The 21,514-nt window shown below is 43.0% G+C and overlaps 3 protein-coding genes across 3 annotated transcripts; all 3 read left to right on the top strand.

Moving 5' to 3' along the window:
* On the top strand, positions 2,495-3,439 carry LOC102190774 (olfactory receptor-like protein DTMT). Its single transcript, XM_005701398.2, has one exon. The coding sequence runs from the start codon at positions 2,495-2,497 to the stop codon at positions 3,437-3,439; it is 945 nt and encodes a 314-aa protein (XP_005701455.2).
* Positions 8,913-9,857, top strand: LOC108638212 (olfactory receptor-like protein DTMT). Its single transcript, XM_018063995.1, has one exon. It carries the CDS (start codon positions 8,913-8,915, stop codon positions 9,855-9,857), a length of 945 nt encoding a protein of 314 aa, XP_017919484.1.
* On the top strand, positions 18,627-19,571 carry LOC102191033 (olfactory receptor 1E2-like). Its single transcript, XM_018064056.1, has one exon. The coding sequence runs from the start codon at positions 18,627-18,629 to the stop codon at positions 19,569-19,571; it is 945 nt and encodes a 314-aa protein (XP_017919545.1).

Below are 21,514 nucleotides of genomic sequence, written 5' to 3'. Positions count from 1 at the left end.
GGAGGAGAAGGGGACGACACAGGATGAGATGGCTGGATGGCATCACCCACTCAATGGACGTGAGTCTGAGTGAACTCCGGGAGTTGGTGATGGACAGGGAGGCCTGGCGTGCTGCAATTCATGGGGTCGCAAAGAGTCGGACACGACTGAGCGACTGAACTGAACTGAACTGAATGCTCCTCTTTTCCACCTCTCTCCCTCCTAAAATTTCACTACGTTTGAGAAATGTTTATTAATATTCCACCAGTTGTAATCTATTTTTATTAATGCCTGCATTTTTGTGTATTACTCAATGTGTTATTTATTCCCATGATATTGAATCATTTCAGCATACTGACAGCTCAATGTGAGCATTAATGTCATAGTTCTGAACTCTCATGTTATGTTAGAATAACTTTAGAGCTTTAGAAAATTGTGTATGGATGTTGCACAGCAGAAACTGACACAATATTGTGACACAATGTTGTTGTTCAGCCACCAAGTCGGGTCCGACTCCTCGCGATGCCATGGACTGAAGCAACAATATTCCAATAAGAAACAGTGGTTAAATATACCTGAGGGCTTCAGTAATTTTTATTTTTAAAATGTATCAAGTATCCTTGCTTCTCATTGTGTAGTCCGTGGACCGTGGCGTGGGCATTAACTGGGTGCTAACTGAAGTGCAGAGGCATTATGCCATAATGAAGTTACCACTACTTAGCAAAAAATGCAGGAGCAGACCTACCGTGTCAAACTCAGGGTTTTCCAGAACCCCAGGGGATTTTCATGGATTATTAAATTTTGGAACCACTGCATTATGTTGCCGTCGGTGAAGCCCAGGCTGAGATCTACTGACTTAAATGGGCGTAGAAGGTGAGAGGCTCATGGCGTCATCAGTGATAACATCCCCAAGTCCTGTCTCTGGTTTGTGATCCGCAGTCACACTCTTGGCCCAAGAGTTGGGGCCTGCTCACTTGCCAGGGAAAAAGTTTCTGAGAAAATTATGATTTTCTTTACTGATTCTTCTCACTGTGACATCAGTACCTTTGTTCATGTGTAAAACCTGTTGACATGGCTGGCTCAACCTGCATCGAGGAGTGAAATCCCAAATGTTGGATTCTGTTACGTCTTTCACGAAGGAGCGTCCCACATCTAATGATGCTTCTCCTTTGCGCTTTTTTTCTTTTTTTTGGCCAGCTTTTGGCATGCTGAGGTGGATAAATCAGGATTCTTGAGAGAAAATGAATCAGTTGGAGAGTACCTCTATACCTATATTTATTTTATCTATATAGATAAACATCTCTATTTATATCCTCTGTGATGGTGAAAAGAATAGTGCATCTGGTGTGGGGACATTTTCCAAGGGGACAAATTACATCCAGAAATTCAGTAATACAGAGTCAAATTCAGTGCCAAAGGGCTAGCACTAGGAGTCTAGCACTTCTGGGAGGATGTAGTAGGAGCAGACAGCACACTCCTAATTTAGAAGGAGTTTGTGGTCTTTCAAGTTGGAAGAATGCTAAGTTTCAGCTGGAAGCACTACCAATTAGTGTTGTGATACGTCAACTATGTCCAGATACTCTGCCAGCTGCAAGCACTGCTGCAGTCATATCGGCAGACATGGCCTTTCCTACAGGTAGCCTACCATTCTGTAGGGAAGACAGCTATAAACAGTGTGATCAAAGGATATCAAAGGAGAAGGGTTCAATCATGGAAGCAGGGAGACGAGTTAAGCGGCCATCCCAACGGTAGAGAGAGGACATGATGTCACCAGATCAAGGGTACTGAGAGTGGCTAATGGGAGTGTGTGAAAGGGTGGGAGACTCTGTAGGGCTTGCCCACAGATAGGAAGCTGATAATGACCAAAGGAGGGAATGAAAGAAAACTTTCAGGTTGTGGAGCACCTGGATTCCCTTTTACTGAGAAATATGAGAAATTAGAGGAGGAGGGAATTGGCGGAAGGGCAGCAAAGAGACATCATGAGTTTCTTTGCTGCAAATGAGGGTGTAATGTCCAAGGGAAGATAACAATTAGGCAACTGAGTTAAAGAGACATTGGCAGCAAAAGTTTAAATAATCATCAAAGCCATTGGAGTAGATGTTTTTCTTTGTGGTATATATAGAATTACAAGGGAACCATGTTTAGGGAAAAGCCCAGGAGCACCAATCAACTTGAAGATATTGACAAAACATAAGTCTATTACAGTTAGTGGGGGGTGTGAGGAATAGCCAAGACATCCTGTGTCTCAGGACTTGGTGGATAAGAGTGTGCTTTAAAAAATCTGAAATATTGCTACATTTTAAAGCAAAATGAAGAAAATAAATGATTTCCAATCATGGAGATTCTGATTATAGAGATTTGGAGTCCTGTAAAGATTGTAATTATTGTGATGAGAATGATATAAAGTATTTTTGCAAAGCATCTAGTGGCCCATATATCATAGAAATATGTTCATTTTGAAATTCAAGTTTTCATGGGCGATGTTATTCCTTCCTAAAGATACTGGAGACAGAGCATGATGGGAAGGAATCAAACTATTGTCTCAGAGTTCCTCCTGCTGGGACTGCCCATCAAGTCAGAGCATCAAAACCTGTTCTACGCCCTGTTCCTGGCCATGTATGTTACCACCATCCTGGGGAACCTTCTCATCCTCGTCCTCATTTGCCTGGACCCCCACCTCCACACACCCATGTATTTGTTTCTCAGTAACCTGTCTTTCTCTGACCTCTGCTTCTCCTCTGTCACAATGCCCAAGTTGCTGCAGAACATGCAGAGCCAAGACCCGTCCATCCCCTATGCTGGCTGCCTGACACAAATGTACTTCCTTCTGTTCTTTGCAGACCTGGAGAGCTTCCTCCTTGTGGCCATGGCCTATGACCGCTACGTGGCCATCTGCTTCCCCCTGCACTACACCGCCATCATGGGCCCCAGGCTCTGTCTCTCCCTGCTGGTGCTGTCGTGGGTACTCACAATGTTCCATGCCATGTTGCACACCCTGCTCATGGCCAGGCTGCATTTTTGTGAAGACAACGTGATCGCCCACTTTTTCTGTGACATGTCTGCTCTGCTGAAGCTGTCCTGCTCTGACACTCGAGTGAATGAGCTGGTGATATTTATCATGGGAGGGCTCATTCTTGTGATCCCCTTTCTACTCATCATCACGTCCTATGCTCGAATCGTGTCCTCCACCCTCAAGCTCCCTTCTGCGAGGGGTATCCGCAAGGCCTTCTCCACCTGTGGCTCCCACCTCACTGTGGTGTCCCTGTTTTATGGGACAGTTATTGGTCTCTACTTATGCCCATCAGCTAATAATTCTACTGTTAAGGAGACTGTGATGGCTATGATGTACAATGTGGTGACCCCCATGCTGAACCCCTTCATCTATAGCCTGAGGAACCGAGACATGAAGGGAGCCCTGGGAAGAGTCTTTTGGAGAAAGAAAACTCCCTTTTCTCTGTGATGGTCAAGTTTGGACTTTTGCATAATTTTATGTGATTGGTATATTGGTATTAATATGGGTATATTAACCCAGACTTCTTTTTTCAATGACCTTTTTGTTAAAATTCCATAGTAAGGTATTGTTCAATAAGTAACAGAGATATGGTGGAGGTATGTAGTAGGACTTGGAAAGGGGATGTCAGTGATTTACTAGAAGAATCTTGCTCAATTTTCTCTCCAGGTTACTCTAAGAAGCCTCATTTTTAAACTTCCAATTAATTTTTCTACCCCCCCCCCCCATTTTTTTTCTTTACTGTTTCCAATGTTTTATTTACTGATAAAATAGACTCTGCTGTTTACTGAGCTTTTACTCATTTACTGTGGATACACCTTCTCCCTTCTGCCCTTAACCCCACCACCTTGGACAGACATTCCATGAATGAAGAGACTGAAACTGCAGAACCTGGGCCCGCAGCAGCCAACTAATATTTACTGAGCCAGACAACCCCGAGGTCCCATTTGAAAATACAAAAGTGAAGAAAGAGCTAGTTGCTCAGTCGTGTCCAAGTCTTTGCAACCCCATGGACTGTAGTCACCAGGCTCCTCTGCCTGTAGGATTCTCCAGCAAGAATACTGGAGTGGGCTGCTACCATTTCTTCCTCTAGGAGGTCTTTTTGACCCAGGGATCGAACCTGGATCTCTTGTGTCTCCTGCATTGCAGGGGGATTCTTTACCATCTGAGCCACCAGGGAAGCCCTGAAAATATGGAGGAGACTAAAAGAAACAGCATAGCCATGATAGCTTGTAAAATAACTTTAATTTGGGTTGCGCTGTGTCCTTGGCTGACTGCATGCTGCTATGGCAGCAAATTCTTGGGCCAGTGGTCCCTTCCTAAAGCTGGCCCTTCCGGATGTGTGAGGCCACCATCCAGACCATGCTATGCTCCTAGAAAGGCCACTTAGAACCCAGGACTGCCACATAAGGAGGTGGAGAGTGGAGCCCTTTCTTCAATATCTGTGTCCCTTTTTTAAACAATTTATCTTTTGTTTTGTTTTGTAAAAAATAACCAAAACCATCTTTAAATAATACTCTGTCCTCGAAGTCAGTACTGTAAAATTCAAAATTCTCACTCCCCTGCTTACCTCTGCTAAACTAGACTTTTCATTGCTGAATATAGGTATTTACTTATCTCTTCATGAGAAAAGGGTTCCATTATTCTGTCATTCACCTTGTCTCCTCTGATTTATTTTCATGTCTCCAATGCCTTCTTGACCTGCCCTGAACCTCAAGTGTGCTTTCTGTCTCCTTTGCTGCAATAGTTCAGTTTGTCTTTGTTGTTGTTCAGTTGCTAAGTTATGTCTGAGTCTCCTGGGACCCCATGGACTTTAGCTCACCAGGCACCTCTTCATGCCCATGTGCCACGATTACTTAAGCTTGTGTGCCAAGAGCCTGTGCTCTGCGAGAAGAGAGGCCACCGCAATGAGAAGAGAATGCACCACCACTACAGAGTGGCCCCCATCCTCCGCAACCATAGAGAAAGCGACACACAGCAACGAAGAGAGAGCACAGCCAGAAAATAGCTCAGTATGGCTTTGTGGCCATAGACAGCTGCAGCAGCAGGGAGAGCTGGAGACCAGGAGCTATTCTGGCACATTTGCGGAGTATCCGAGACAATGGAAGTGGCGGGTGTCAGTAATGTTTTCCCACAGAGGTAAGAAGGCTGAAGTACTTCTGTGCCATTCAAACTGGGCTTTCTTCATCTTGGCTTGAGGAAGAATGGAATATGATCAAGGAGAGTTTCTCTTGTCTCTAATTGTAGTACTTTCTATATATCTGCATATAGTTGTGTCATAGATAGCTACTCCTAGTTAGCATCAGGTGGTTTATGGGAAATGGTGTTTTACTGAGAGATTTTGCCATCCTGAGAATCTTTCCAAAATATGTGTCTTGGGGACTTCCAGGTGTTCCTGTGGTTAAGACTCTGTGCTTCCACATCACAGGGCATGGGTTTGATCGCTGGTCAAGGGACTAAGATCCCACATGCTGCCCAACATGGCCCCAAAACCAAAACAAAATGTGCATCTTTCTTGACACTTTACTCAAACCACTGAAGGCTTCTTGTTGCCCACAGAAAACATCCTGTTACACTCTGCAGATTTTTAGGGTATTCCTAGTATGGCTTCTGGAGAAGGCAATGGCACCCCACTCCAGTACTCTTGCCTGGAAAATCCCATGGACAGAGGAGCCTGGTGGGCTACAGTCCACAGGGTCGCTAAGAGTTGGACACGAATGAGCGACTTCCCTTTCACTTTTCACTTTCATGCATTGGAGAAGGAAATGGCAACCCACTCCAGTGTTCTTGCCTGGAGAATCCCAGGGACGGGGGAGCCTGGTGGGCTGCCGTCTATGGGGTCGCACAGAGTCAGATACAACTGAAGCGACTTAGCAGCAGCAGCAGCAATATGGCTTCACCAACCATCCTCTTTTACTTTCCACCCGTGGGCTCCAACCACAAAGGTCTGTTGTCCATTCCCTAAAGAGGCAGTGGTTAGGCTTTCCTGCAGAGCTCTGCATCCTCAATTTCCCTCAAGGCATAGTCAGGTGTGATCAGTGATTGTAATCAGTCACTGCTCCTGGACCCTGAGAGCATTGGTCCTAGAGAGATCCTGGGTAATTGCTTTGTCTTTAATAAATCCCTCCAGGATCCAGACTCCTCTGGGATCCAGGGCCCCTTAGGCCCGAGGATGTGCAGAATGGGAGATGTGAGAAGGGAGGTTTCAGACTCAGGTGATGACTACAGAGGGTGATATTTTACATGGTTTAGTGAATAAAGGGGAGCAGGATCTCAGGTCACGGTCCTGGAGTCACCCTCAAACACTAGGTAAGTTGGGCAGAGGGTGAATGAGCTAATCCCTTAGAAACCTTCCAACTTGAGGGTCTTGGTTTCCCAGGTTGTGTGATGTTCTGCAGGAGAATTTTTCAGGTATGGTAATGCTCTTCTTTTCCACCTCTCTCCCTCCTAAAATTTCACTACATTTGAGAAATGTTTATTTATATTCCACCAGTTATAATCTGCTTTCATGACTGACAACGTCTTGTGTATTACTCACCATATTATTTATTCCCATGATATTGAATAATTTCAGCATACTGACAGCTCATTCTAGACATTAATATCATAGTTCTGAACCCCTATTTTATATTAGAATCACTTTGGAGCTTTAGAAAATTTTGTATGGATGTTGCACAGCAGAAACTGACACAATATTGTGAAGCAATTATATTGTTTTTCAGTCTCCAAGTCGTGTCTGACTCCTCACAATGGCATGGACTGAAGCAATTATATTCCAGTAAATGGCATGGACTGAAGCAATTATATTCCAGTAAAAAATTGTGGTTAAATTTATCTGAGGGCTTCAGTAATCTTTATTTTTAAAATGTGTCACGTATCCTTGCTACTCACTGTGTAGTCCATGGACTGTGGTATGGGCATTAGCTGGATGCTGATTAAATTGCAGAAGCATTAGGCCATAATAAAGTTATTATTACTTACCAAAAAAAAATGCAGGCACAGAGTTACTATATCAAAATCAGGGTTTATCAGAACTCCCAGGGGATTTTAATGGGTTATCAAATTTTAGAATCACTGCATTATGTTGCCTTAAATGAAGTCCAGTCTGAGAACTACTGACTTAACGAGTGAAGAAAGTGAGAGGCTCATGGCATCACCAGTGACAACATCCCACTGTGATGCCGGTATCCATATCCATGTGTAAAACCTGTTGACATGGCTGGATCAACCTGCATCAGGGAGTGAAATCCCAGATGTTGGATTCAGTTACGTCTTTCATGAAGGAGCTTCCCACATCTAATGATGTTTCTCCTTTGCCTTTTTTTCATTTTGCCAGCTTTTGGCATGCTGAGATGGATTAATCAGGATTCTTGAAAGAAAATGAACCATTTGGAAAGTACATCTATACCTATATTTATTTTATCTATATAGATAAATATCTCTATTTATATCCTCTGTAATGGTGAGAAAAATAGTGTATCTTGTGTGGAGACATTTTCCAAGGGACAAATTACATCCATAAATTCAGTAATGCAGTGTCAAATTCAGTGCCAAAGGGCTGGCACTAGGAGTTGAATCTAGTACTTCTGGTTCTGAGAGGATTTAGTAGGAACAGACAGCGAAGTTCTAATTTAGAAGGAGTTTGTGGTCTTTCAAGTTGGAAGAATGCATGTTTCAGCTGGAAGCACAACCAATGAGTGTTCTGATACATCAACCACGTCCAGACACTCTGCCAGCTGCAAGCACTGCTGCAGTCATATCGGCTGACATGGCCTTTCCTACGGGTAGCCTACCATTCTGTAGGGAAGACAGCGATTAACAGTGTGATCAAAGGATACCAAAGAAGGGTTCAATCTTGGAAGCAAGGAGACGAGTTAAGTGGCCATCCCAACGGTAGAGAGAGGACATGATGGCACCAGATCAAGGGTATTGAGAGTGGCTAATGGGAATATCTGAACGGGTAGGAGAATCAAGTGGTGGGATCTGTAGGACGTACCCACAGGAAGCTGATAATGACCAAAGCATGGAATGAAAGAAAACTTTCGGGTTGTGGAGTACCTGGATTCCCTTTTACTGAAATATGAGAAGCTAAAGGAGAAGGGAATTGAGGAAGTGGCAAGGAGACATTGGAGCATGGGCAAGGGCTTCCCTGGTGGCTCAGGCGGTAAAGCGTCTGTCTGCAGTGCAGGAGAACTGGGTTTGATCCCTGAGTTGGGAAGATCCTCTGGAGAAGGAAATGGCAGCCCCGTGCAGTACTCTTGCCTAGAAAATCCCATGGACGAAGGAACCTAGTAGATTGCAGTCCATGGGGTAGCAAAGAGTTGGACTGAGCGACTTAAGGAGATATCATGAGTTTCTTTGCTGAAAATTAGGGTGTAATGTCCAAGGGAAGATAGCAGTTAGGCAACTGAATATCTTCTTTCATAGGTTAAAGAGACATTTGCAACTAAAGCTCAAATAATCATCAAACCCATTGGAGTAGATGAGTTTTCCTTCATGGTATATATAGAATTATTACAGGTAGTTTATCTTTTCCAAAGGAAAAGGTAAAAAGGAAAAGCCTTGGAGCATCAATCATCTTGAAAACATTGACAAAACAGAAGCCAATTACAGTTAGTGGAGGGTAAGAAGAAAAACCTGTACATCATGTGTCTCAGGACCTAGAGGATAAGAGTGTGCTTTAAAAAATCTGGAATATTGCTACATTTTAAAGCAACGTGAAGACAATAAATCATTTCCAATCATGGAGATTCTGATTATAGAGATCTGGAGTCCTGTAAAGATTGTAATTATTGTGACGAGAATGATATAAAGTATTTTTGCAAAGCATCTAGTGGCCCATATATCATAGAAATATGTTCATTTTGAAATTCAAGTTTTCATGGGCGTTGTTATTCCTTCCTAAAGGTACTGGAGACAGAGCATGACAGGAAGGAATCAAAATGTTGTCTCAGAGTTCCTTCTACTGGGACTGCCCATTGAGTCAGAACATCAAAACCTGTTCTATGTCCTGTTCCTGGCCATGTACGTTACCACCATCCTGGGGAACCTTCTCATCATCATCCTCATTTGCCTGGACCCCTACCTCCACACACCCATGTATTTGTTTCTCAGTAACCTGTCTTTCTCTGACCTCTGCTTCTCCTCTGTCACAATGCCCAAATTGCTACAGGACATGCAGAGCCAAGACCCGTCCATCTCTTATGCTGGCTGCCTGACACAAATGTACTTCTTCCTGTTCTTTGCAGACCTGGAGGACTTCCTCCTTGTGGCCATGGCCTATGACCGCTACGTGGCCATCTGCTTCCCCCTGCACTACACCACCATCATGGGCCCCAGGCTCTGTTCCTTCCTGGTGGTGCTGTCCTGGGTGCTGACCACTGTCCCTGCCATGTTATACACCCTGCTCATGGCCAGACTGTGCTTTTGTGCAGACAATGTGATCCCCCACTTTTTCTGTGACATGTCTGCTCTGCTGAAGCTGTCCTGCTCTGACACTCGAGTGAATGAGCTGGTGATATTTGTCGTTGGAGGGCTCATTATTGTTCTGCCATTCCTACTCATCATCATGTCTTATGCACGAATTATTTTCTCTATCCTTAAGGTCCCCTCTGTCAGGGGCATCTGCAAAGCCTTCTCCACCTGCGGCTCCCACCTCACTGTGGTGTCCCTGTTTTATGGGACAATTATTGGTCTCTACTTATGTCCATCAGCTAATAATTCTACTGTTAAGGAGACTGTGATGGCTATGATGTACACTGTGGTGACCCCCATGCTGAACCCCTTCATCTACAGCCTGAGGAACAGAGACATGAAGGGAGCTCTGGGAAGAGTCTTTTGTAAAAAGAAATTTCATTTCTTTCTATGATGGTAAAGTTGGTAAAATTTATAATGGTAAATGTCTACATAATTTCATCCAGTAGATGTGTTGATATTAATGTTGGGATATTAACCATAACTTTTTTCAATAATCTTTTTGTTATAATTTCATAATAAGATATTGTCCAATAAGTAAAAGAGATAAAGTGGAGGTTTGTAGTTGGGCTTGGAAAGGGGATGTCCATGACCTACAAGTCTTCCTCTTTTTTTCTCTTCAGGTGACCCTAAGAAGAATTATTTTTAAACTTCCAGTTAATCATTGTGTCACCCCCCTTTTAAAAACTGCTTCCAATGTTTAATTTACTGATAAAATAAATATCGCTTTTTTTGAGCATGACTTCTCTCCTCTGCATGTGTTTAAGCATGTACAACACCATATTGTTAACTGTAGGTACTATCTTATATTTTACTGCTTACTCATTTTATATAACAGAAATTTCATGCCCATAAAAAAAATCAGCTTTCTATTTTCTCTTCATTCCAGCTCCTGACAACCACCCTTCTGTTCTCTCTTCTATGAATATAACTATTTTGATAACTCACATCTAAAATGGAATCATTCAGTGCTTGTCCTTCTGTTCGTGGGTTATTTTACATGGTGCCGTGTCCTGTAGGCTCATCCACATAGTCAGCCAATTTGAATATTTCTTTTTTTTTTTTAAAGACTGAGTGATATTCCATTATATGCATATACCACATTCTCTCTATTCATATCTTGGTTAATAGACGTATGAATTGTTTCCATATCTTGGCTATTGTGAATATTGTTGACGTGAATGATGAAGAGTGGGTATCTCTTCATATTCCTCATGTCATTTCCTTTGGTTATACACCCAGAATTGGGATTGCTGGGTCATGTGGTAGTTCTTTTTTTTTTTTTTTGAGAACTGTCACAGTGGCCCTGATAGTTACACCAGATGAACATTATATGAAAAGTGCAGATCAATATCCCACTAGTTTGTTGTCTATATCTGTGAGTCTGTTTCCGTTTTGTATATATACTGAATTTCACATGTAAGTGACATTATATAGTGTTGGTCTTTGTCTGACTTATTTCAATAGGCATAATATTCTTTAGGTCCATCCACATTGCTGCAAATGGCAGAATTGTGTGCTTTTTAATGCTGAATGATGTTCCATTGCATATACACATCATAGCTTCTTTATCCATTTATCTGTTGATGGACATTTCTGTTTCTTCCACATCGTGGCTATTGTAAACAGTGCTGCTATGAACCTGGGTGCACGTATCTTTTTGAATTAGCATTTTTGTGTTTTTTTTTTCCAGATATATACCCAGGAGTGGAATTGCTGGGTCATGTGGCAGTTCTATTTTTATTTTTTTTATGAACCTCCATGCTGTTTTCCACAGTGGCTGCACCAATTTACATTCTACCAATAGTGTAAAAGGGTTCCCTTTCTCCACATCTTCTCCAACATTTTTGTGTTCTTTTTGATGATAGCCCAATCTGATAGGTATGAGGGGATATCTCATTGCAGTTTGACTTGCTTACCACTAATAATTAGTAACGTTGAACATCTTTTCATGTGCCTGTTGGCCATCTGTATGTCTTCTTTGCAAAACTGTCCCTATCCTCTGAACATTTTTAATGAGATTTTTGTTTTTTTGCTTTGAGTTATAAGAGTTTTATAAAAATATATTTTGGATATTAACCCTTTATCAGGTATGTGATTTGCAAATATTTGCTCCCATTCGGTGTGTTGCCTTTGCATTTTGTTGGTGGTTTTTTTTTTTTTTTTTGCTATGCAGAAGTTTTTTAGTTTGAGGTTGTTCCCATTTATTTCTGTTTTTGTTGCTTATGTCTTTGGTGTCATATTCAAAGAATAGTCACCAAGACCTATGTCAAAACTTTACTGCCTATGTTTCTTCTAGGAGTTTTTTTAGTTTTAGGTGTTAGTTCAAGCATTAACACATTTGAGTTAAATTCTTTTGCATTTCCAGTTCCCCAGTGCCATTTATTGAAGAGACTGTCCTTCCTCATTGTATTTTTAAAGTACCATCTTTTTAATATAATAGCACCAGAACTTTAAATGCTTTGATATAAATCATACACAATATATACAAGGTCTATATCTTGAAATCACAAAACTCTGATTAAGAACTCATTGAGAACTGAAGAAACTGATAGATACAACATGTTCACGGAATGAAAGACTCGACGTTGTTAAGATGTTCTCCTGAAACCCATCTAGAGATTCAACACATTTCAGTTAAATTCCAGAGGATTTTTTTGTGGTATAAATGGACAATAAGGTTACAAAATACACATGTAAAGGCGAAGAAACCAAAAAAGTAAATTTACTATGGCTAAAAGATTTAAAATGGTGGCATTAGAGAAATACAGATCGATATAGAGAGTATAGAATACTTTATAGAATCCAGAAACTAGATTCAATCATGCACCATCTATTGATCACTGACAAATGTGCAAAGACAATTCAGTAGAAAACAGTCCTGTTGACCAATGATGCTGGAGAACTTGGATTTCCATGTGAAAAAACAAACTTCAATCCACACCTCATGTTAACAAAACCAATTCATTCTTGATGGATCACTTGCTTAAATACTAGTATAAATACTGAGATGGTTTCCCATGACACTGTGTTTCATGGAGCCAGAGAAATCCCACAGCAGGAAGCTTGAACCATGTGGAACAGAATGGAGGCGAGGTGCCATCAGGTTGCACTACCAAAGCTTGCTGAAGCCAGTGCAGAGCTGGTTACTAAGCCATGTCTGGGAGAGGAGATGAAGCTGAGAGAATTGAAGATGTGCAAGAAGTGTCTCATGTAGGCCTCAAGGGAGGACTGCTTCTACCAAGGGATGTGACAGTGGTTTCATAAACTGGAAGTTGAACAAATCACCTGGACATTTTGTGGTCCTTATGTGAAAGAAAGATGAAGTTGCTCAGTCATGTCTGACTCTTTGCGACCCCATGGACTGCTGCTGCTAAGTCGCTTCAGTCGTGACCGACTCTGTGCAGCCCCATAGACGGCAGCCCACCAGGCTCCCCCATCCCTGGGATTCTCCAGGCAAGAACACTGGAGTGGGTTGCCATTTCCTTCTCCAGTGCGTGAAAGTGAAAAGTGAAAGTGAAGTTGCTCAGTCATGTCCGACTCCTAGCGACCCCATGGACTGCAGCCTACCAGGCTCCTCTGTCCATGGGATTTTCCAGGCAAAAGTACTGGAGTGGGCTGCCATTGCCTTCTCCAGGGGATCTTCCTGACCCAAGGATTGAACCCGGGTCTCCCACATTGTAGGCAGACGCTTTACCGTCTGAGCCACCAGGGAAGTCACTTATGAGAACCCGTATGCAAAGATTAACATTACCTGAGCCTGGGTTGGTGCTATAAATTAGAATGTGCAAAAACGAATGTGCAAAGACATTCACAACTGGGTTTCTCCATACAACTGGGTCAGAGAGGACCACGTCTGCAATTCTAGGGAATTCTCTGAGTGCCACTTAGTATTTTCTATTTAAAAATAAATATCAATAAAACTAAAACAAGTTGATAAGGCAAGACCAGTGAAGATGCTGATTCACTAGGAATGAAGATTTGCATTATGTGATCATGTGAGAACGCCATACAGCTGAGATGGTGGCCGAGGAGAACACAGAATGGGTGAAAGAAGGTGTTATGGCTTCGTGGCCATAGTTAATGGTGCATAAGGAAGAGCTGGAAACTCGGAGATATTCTGACACATTTGGGGAGTATTAGAGATGATGTTGGGCTATACAGGTGGTGCAATGATAAACAAACCACCTGCCAATGTAGGAGATGTGGGTTCAATCCCTGGGTCAGGAAGACCCCCTACAGTAGGAAATGGCAACTCACTCCAGTATTCTTGCCTGAAAGATTCCTTAGACAGAGGAGGCTGGTAGACTATGGTCCTGCTGCTGCTGCTGCTGCTGCTGCTGCTAAGTCGCTTCAGTCGTGTCTGACCCTGTGCGACTCCATAGACGGCAGCCCAACAGGCTCCCCCATCCCTGGGGTTCTCCAGGCAAAAACACTGGAGTGGGTTGCCATTTCCTTCTCCAATGCGTGAAAGTGAAAAGGGAAAGGGAAGTCGCTCAGTTGTGGCCTACTCTTTGTGACCCCATGGACTGCAGCCTACCAGGCTCCTCTGTCCATGGGAGTTTCCAGGCAAGAGTATTGGAGTGGAGTGCCATCGCCTTTTCCGGGACTATGGTCCATGGCGTCACAAAGTGTCAGACATGACTGAGCGACTGATCATGTACACACATGCAGAGATGATGGTGGTTGCAGGTGCTATTCATGTTTTCTCACAGAGGCAAGAAGGCAGAAGTATCTCAACAGGATTCAAACTGGATTTTCTTTTATGTCTTGGCTTGAGAAAGAATTGAACATGGCCAGGGAGAGTTTATCTTTTTTCTTATTCTAGCACTTTCTATTTATCTGCATATAGGTGTGTCAGAGATATCTGCTTATTGTTAGCTGCAGGTGATTCTTGGAAAATGGTGTTGTATTGAGAGATGCTGCCACCTTGAGACTCTTTCCAAAATATGCGTCTTTTTTGACACTTTGCCCTAACCACTGATGGCTTCTTGTTGCCCACAGAAAACCATCTGCTACACTCCTCAGGTATTTTAGGATACTCACAGTAGAGTTCCTGCTTGTTTTATGACTTCACGAACCATCCTCTTTTACCTCCCCAAGTGTAGGCTCCCTCCACAAGTGTCCCATGTCCATTCCCTAAACAGGCAGTGATTAAGCTTTCATGTATGAGCTTCTCTCCATCTTCACCTTCCCCCAAAGAATAGTCAGGGGTGATCAGTGATTGTAATCAGTCGCTGCTCCACGACCCTGCGAGCATTTGTCCTAGAGAAAGTGAAATTGTTAGTTGCTAAGTCATGTCTGACTCTTTGTGACCATATGGATGATAGCCCACCAGGTTCCTCTGTCCATGGGATTTTTCCAGGCAAGAGTACTGGAGTGCATTGCCATTCCGTTCTCCAGGGATTGAACCTGTGTCTCCTGCATTGCAGGCAGATTCTTTACCATCTGAGCCACCATGGGAGGTGGTGTCCTAGAGAGGCCTTGGCTAATTACTTTGACTTTAATGAGTTCCTCCAGGATCCAGACTCCTCTGGGATCCAGGGCCCCTTAGGCCCAAGGATGTACAGAATGCGAGATGTGGCAAAGGAAGTTTCAGACACAGGTGATGTCTACAGAGACTGATATCTCACATGCTTTAGTGGATAAAGTAGAGCAGGATCTCAGGTCAGGGTCCTGGAGTCACCCTCACACACTGGGTAAGTTGGGCAGAAGGTGAATGAGCTGGTCATTTAGGGTTCTTCCAACCTGAGGGTCTTGATTTCCCAGGTTGAATGGTGTTCAGTAGGAGAGTTTTTCAAGTACAGTGATGCTTTTCTTTTCCACCTCTCTACTTCCCCAAATTTCACTGCATTGGAGAAGATTTTACTAATGTTCACTCATTTAATCTATTTTTTATTAATAATAGCATTCTTACGTATTACTTACCGTATCATTTATTCCTACAGCGTTATGTAGTTTCAGTATACTAACAACTTTTAAGGTAGGCACTAATGCCATACTTCTGAACCCTTGTTTTATTTTAGAATCACCTTGGAGCTTCAGAAAACTCTGTATGGACTTCCTCTCAAAGATTGTGATTCTATTTATCTGAGGGGTCCCGTGATCCTTGTTTTTAAAAGCATCATGTATTCTTCCTACTCACTGTGAAGCCCATGGACTACAGCACGGGCATTACCTGGGTGCGGATTAGAGTGCGGAAGCTGGCCTATGTATCAAAATCAGTGTTGTACTAGCACTCCCGGGGGATTTTTCAGGGGTATTAATTTTAGAAGCATTGCCCTAGATTTACTTAAGTGCAGTTCTGGCTGAGAACTACTTACTGAAGAAGGTGAGAGGCTCATGGCACCATCCATGACAACATCCCCAAGTCCTGTCTCTGGTTAGTGATCGCTAGTCACACTCTTAATACAAATGTAATCCCCACTCACACAAAAGGAGTCCTGCTCATTTGCCAGGGAACAAAATTCTGAGGAACAAGTGTTTCTTCCTCGTGTTATGTCTTTCTGTAATATCCATGTATAAAACCTATTGACGTGGCCAGATCAGCCAGCATCAAGGGGTGAAATCCCAGCTGTTGGATTCAGTTATGTCTTTAACGAAGGAGCTTCCCACGTCTAATGGGTGCCAGTTTTACTACCTTGAGGTGCACTGAGGAGTGTTAGGCTTCTCCAGAGAAACAGATCTAATAGAGAATTTTATTTATATCTATCCATATATGTGCATGTATCTCTATTACCTATATCATCTATATTAGTACAATGGTAGTGTGTTTGAAAGGGCTTCTTAGGTAGCTCAGTGGTAAAGAATCTGCCTGCTAGTGCAAGAGATGGAGGAGACATGGGTTCAGTCCATGTGTCGGGAACATTCCCCTGGAGCAGGAAATGGCAACCTGCTCCAATATTCTTGCCTGGGAAAGAAATCCCACAGACAGAGGACCCTTGTGGGCTACAGTCCATGGGATCACAAAGAACTGGATACAACTAAGGGACTGAGCACATAGTGCGTTTGAGGTTTGACAACAAATACTACAGGGACAACATTGCTCCACACATGTTGTAATACAGGGTCAAATTTAGTGCTGAATGGTTGAGAGTAGTGAGTTTCTGTCCTGAGGGGGGTTAGTAAGAGTAGTGATTCTAACTTAACAGGAGTTTTGCTGGCTTTAAAGTTGGAGGAATGCACATCGCAACCTGAAGCACAACCAGTGGATGTTTATGAAACACCACCTGTATCCAGACACTGGGCCGGGTGCTGGCTCTGCAGCAGCTGTGAAGGCAGACATGAGCCTTTCCCATGTGGAGTTTATATTCCGGTGAAGAAGGCAGCGCTAGAGAAATGACCCCATTGTCATGCAGTGCTGTGGGGACGCTTGGAAACATAGCAGTGCATTCTCCTCTGGTCTGGGGGAGCTAGGGAAGGTTTGCAGGGCAGAGGACATGAAATGTATGTGAAGGACAAATATGGGAAGCCATGGGAGGAGGGAGCAGAAGGGAGAGAACTCTAGGGAAGAGGAACAGTGAGTGCAAAGTGCTGGAGCAAGAGTGTTGTGTTTAAGTCCAGCTTTGCTGGAGAGGGAAATGTGAGTACCGTTGTGGGGCCAGATGAAGTTTCAGAGTTAGGCAAGGGTGAGGTCATGAGTCACCTTTTGAAGGGAATTTGCCTTTATGTTAAGAGCAATGGGAATCCACAAAGACTTTATGGAGAACGGTTACCCGTTCTTCATCTTCAAATGCCTACTGTGATGGAGGATACTGATGGACTTCAAGTATGGAAGCAGGCAGATGAATTAAGAGGCTGTTCCAAAGATTAAGATTGACATATACACCCTACTATATATAAAATGGATAACTAATAAGAACCTACTGTAAAGCCCAGGGAACTATACTCAATACTCTGTAATGGCCTATATGGGAAAATGATTTTAAAAAGAGTGGATGTCTGTATAGATACAACTGTTTCTGCCTGCCAGTGCACGGGACGCAAGATAAGTGGGTTTGATGCCTGAGTCAGGAAGGTCCCCAGCAGTAGGAAATGGCAACCCACTCCAGTATTCTTGCTTGGAAAATTCCATGGTCAGAGGAGTCTGCCAGGCTGCAGTCCATGGGGCTTCGAACAGCTGGAAACACACACACATATAACTGATTCACCTTGCTGTACATCTGAAACTGGCACAGCGTTGTAAATCAACTATATTCCAGTGACATTTTTTTAAACATGGTTCCAATAGTATAAATAAGATGTGATGTTAAACTGATCTAAGGTGGGGACAATATGAATAAGGAGTGAATGCAGGAGAAAGAATCTCTAGATCTTGTTGACAGATGTTGGGTATTGATAACGGAAAGGCGGAAATGAAAGAAGACTTTCGTGTTTTAATCTGGATAACCTGGAAGTCTTTTTCTGGGATATGGAAGACCTGAGGAGGAGGGAATCGGGAGAGGCACAAAGGGATATCATGTGTTTCTTTTGGAATCTGTTTAGCTGAAGATGCCTGTAATACATCCAAGGAGAGATAATATTCAAGCAATTGACTATCTTCTTCTATGAGTTAGAAAGACATCTACAACTGAAGTCTAAATGGTAACCAAGCCATTGAAGTAGATGAGGTTTTCTTGGTGCATGTGTGCTAATTCTCTTCAATCTTGTCCAATTCAGAAAGCCCATGGACTGTAACCCTCCAGGCTGCACTGTCTCTGCATTGGCAGGTAGGTTCTTGACCACTAGCACCACCTGGGAAGCCCTTTTCTTATGGAATATACAATTATAAGAGAACAGTGTTTAGGAAAAACCCTGGAACATCAATCAAGTTGAAGATAGAGACAAAACAGAAGCCAGTAGAGTACTGAGGATGTCTGACCAGGCAAGTGTGGGAAAAACCAATGTATTATGTGTCTCAGAAGCCAAGGGATAAGCATGTTTTAGGAAAGTTGGAATATTGTTTCCTGTTAAAGAGAAATGAAGAAAATAAATCATTTCCAAAGATAGAGATTCTGATTATAGAGAATTGGGGTCCTGTAAAAATTGTAATTATTGTGATGAGAAAAACATAAAATAGTTTTACAAAGCACCTAAGAACCAGTTTATCATAGCAATAAGTTCATTCTGAAATTCAGGTTTTTGTGACACTATTATTTCTTCCTAAAGATACTGGAGACAGAGCATGACGGGAAGGAATCAAACTACTGTCTCAGAGTTCCTCCTGCTGGGACTATCCATCGAGTCAGAGCATCAGAACCTGTTCTACGCCCTGTTCCTGGCCATGTATGTTACCACCGTCCTGGGGAACCTTCTCATCCTCGTCCTCATTTGCCTGGACCCCCACCTCCACACACCCATGTATTTGTTTCTCAGTAACCTATCTTTCTCTGACCTCTGCTTCTCCTCTGTCACAATGCCCAAGTTGCTGCAGAACATGCAGAGCCAAGACCTGTCCATCCCCTATGCTGGCTGCTTGACACAAATGTACTTCTTCCTGTTCTTTGCAGACCTGGAGGACTTCCTCCTTGTGGCCATGGCCTATGACCGCTACGTGGCCATCTGCTTCCCCCTGCACTACACCGCCATCATGGGCCCCAGGCTCTGTCTCTTCCTGGTAGTGCTGCCCTGGATACTGACCACATCCCATGCCATGTTACACACCCTGCTCATGGCCAGGCTGCATTTTTGTGAAGACAATGTGATCCCCCACTTTTTCTGTGATTTGTCTGCCCTGCTGAAGCTGTCCTGCTCTGACACTCGAGTGAATGAGCTGGTGATATTTTCCGTCGGAGGGCTCATTATCGTCACCCCATTCCTACTCATCATCATGTCTTATGCACGAATCGTGTCCTCCATCCTCAAGGTCCCTTCTGCCAAGGGCATCTGCAAGGCCTTCTCCACCTGTGGCTCCCACCTCACTGTGGTGTCTCTCTTCTATGGGACAATTATTGGTCTCTATTTATGCCCATCAGCTAATAATTCCACTGTTAAGGAGACTGTCATGTCTATGATGTACACAGTGGTGACCCCCATGCTGAATCCCTTCATCTATAGCCTGAGGAACAGAGACATGAAAGGAGCTCTCAGAAGAGTCTTTTGCAAAAAGAAAAATGCCTTCTCTCTATGACTGTAATGTTAGGATGATGATAAAGTTGGGATTTCTACACAATTTTATTTAGTAGTTATATTGATATCAATATTGGAATATTAACCTAGATTTCTATTTTCAATGATCTTTTTTTTTTACAATGGCTTAGTAGGATATTTTCCAATAAGTAAAAGAGATACAGTGGAGGTATGTAGTAGGACTTGGAAAGGGGATGTCAGTGACCTCCTAGCTGGATTTTTCTCATTTTTCTCTCCAGGTAACTCAAAGAAGCTTCATTTTTAACTTTCCAATTAATCTTTGTGCCCTCCCTCCAACTTTTTTTTCATTACTGTTTTCAATGTTTGATTTACTGTTGAAATAAACACTATTGTTTATTGAGCATTTACTCATTTACTTGTTGACACACCCTCTCCCCTCTGCCCTTGACCCACCACCTTACAGACGTTTCATGAATGAAGAGACTGAAACTGCAGAACCTGGGCCTGCAGTAGGATACTCATATTTACTGAACCAGACAACTCCCAATGTAGTTACTTTTATCATCCTCCCATTTGAAAATACGGAGGCGACTAAAAGAAACAGCACAGCTGCGATATCTTGTAAAATAGCATTAATCTGGGATGCGCTGCCTCCTTGCCCACTGTGGGCCGCTATGGCAGTAAATTCTTGGGCCAGTGGTCTCGTCCTAAACCTGGCCCTTTTGGATGTGTGAGGCCGCCATCCGGGCCATGCCACGCTCCTAGGAAGGTGACTTAGAACCCAGGTCTGCCACACTAAAGGTGGAGAGGAGAGCCTTTTCTTCAGTGTCTGTGCTCCTTATTTAAACAATTAATTTATCATGTTTTTTGAAAAAGTAACAAAAAACATGCATTATATAATACTGTGTCCTCCAGGTCAATGCTATTTAAAATTCAAAATTCTCCCGTGCTTACCTCCTGTAAACTTGACTTTTAATTGTTGAGTATATATATTTACTTATCTCTTCTTGAGCAAGGGTTTGCATTATCCTGTGTCTTAACCTTCTCTCCTCTGATTTTATGTCACCAGTGTCCTCTTGACCTGCCCTGAACCTCAAGCGAGCGTTCTATCTCCTTTGCTACTTCACCATCTCCTTTGATAGTTTAGCTCATCTTTGTTGTTGTTTAGTTGTTAAGTCATGTTTACTCATTTTTGACCCCATGGACTGTAGCCCATCAGGTTCCTCTGTCCATGGGATTTTCCAGGCAAGAATGCTGGAGTATGTTGCCATTCCCTTCTCCAGGGGATCTTCCTGACCCAGGGATGGAACCTGGGTCTCCTGCATTGCAAGCCGATTTTTACCATCTGAGCCACCATGGGAGGTGGTGTCTTAGAGAGGCCTTGAGTAATTACTTTGTCTTTAATGAGCTCCTCCAGGACCCAGACTCCTCTGGGATGCAGGGCCCATTTGGCCCAAGGATGTGCAGAATGGGAGATGTGGATAGGATTTTCCAGACGCCAGAGATGACTTTAGAGGCTGTTATCTCACACGCCTTCAAGAATAAAGGGGAGCCGGATCTCGGGTCACAGTCCTCTCACACTGGCTAAGCTGGGCAGAGAGTACATAAGCTGGTCCATTAGGGTTTTTCCAATCTTAGAGTCTTGATTTTTCAGTTTGTGCAGTATTCTCCAGGAGAGTTTTTCAAGTTAGGTAATGCTTTCCTTTTCTACCTCTCTGCTTCCCAAAACTTCACTACATTTGAGAAGTTTTAATAACAACATTCTTATTGATTTCTTACCACGTCATTTATTCCCAGAACTTTGTGTAATTTCAGTGTACTAACAACTCTTGAGGTAAGTATTAATGCCACACTTCTGAACCCTTGTTTTATTTTAGAATTACCTTGGAGCTTTAAGAACTGTGTATGGGCTTCCTCTCAAAGACAGTGATTCTATATCTCAGGGGTCTAGTAGATCTCGAATCCAATAGATTATTGGTACTC

This window comes from Capra hircus, chromosome 19 (assembly GCF_001704415.2).
Source record: "Capra hircus breed San Clemente chromosome 19, ASM170441v1, whole genome shotgun sequence".
In the NCBI taxonomy this organism is placed as follows: Eukaryota; Metazoa; Chordata; class Mammalia; order Artiodactyla; family Bovidae; genus Capra; species Capra hircus.
Note: the sequence above shows the minus strand (reverse complement) of the source record. Positions and strands in the feature narration are given on the sequence as shown.

Coding starts and splice junctions, on each gene's coding strand:
- LOC102190774 (XM_005701398.2), top strand. CDS start 2,495: ATGATGGGAAGGAATCAAACTATTGTCTCAGAGTTCCTCCTGCTGGGA.
- LOC108638212 (XM_018063995.1), top strand. CDS start 8,913: ATGACAGGAAGGAATCAAAATGTTGTCTCAGAGTTCCTTCTACTGGGA.
- LOC102191033 (XM_018064056.1), top strand. CDS start 18,627: ATGACGGGAAGGAATCAAACTACTGTCTCAGAGTTCCTCCTGCTGGGA.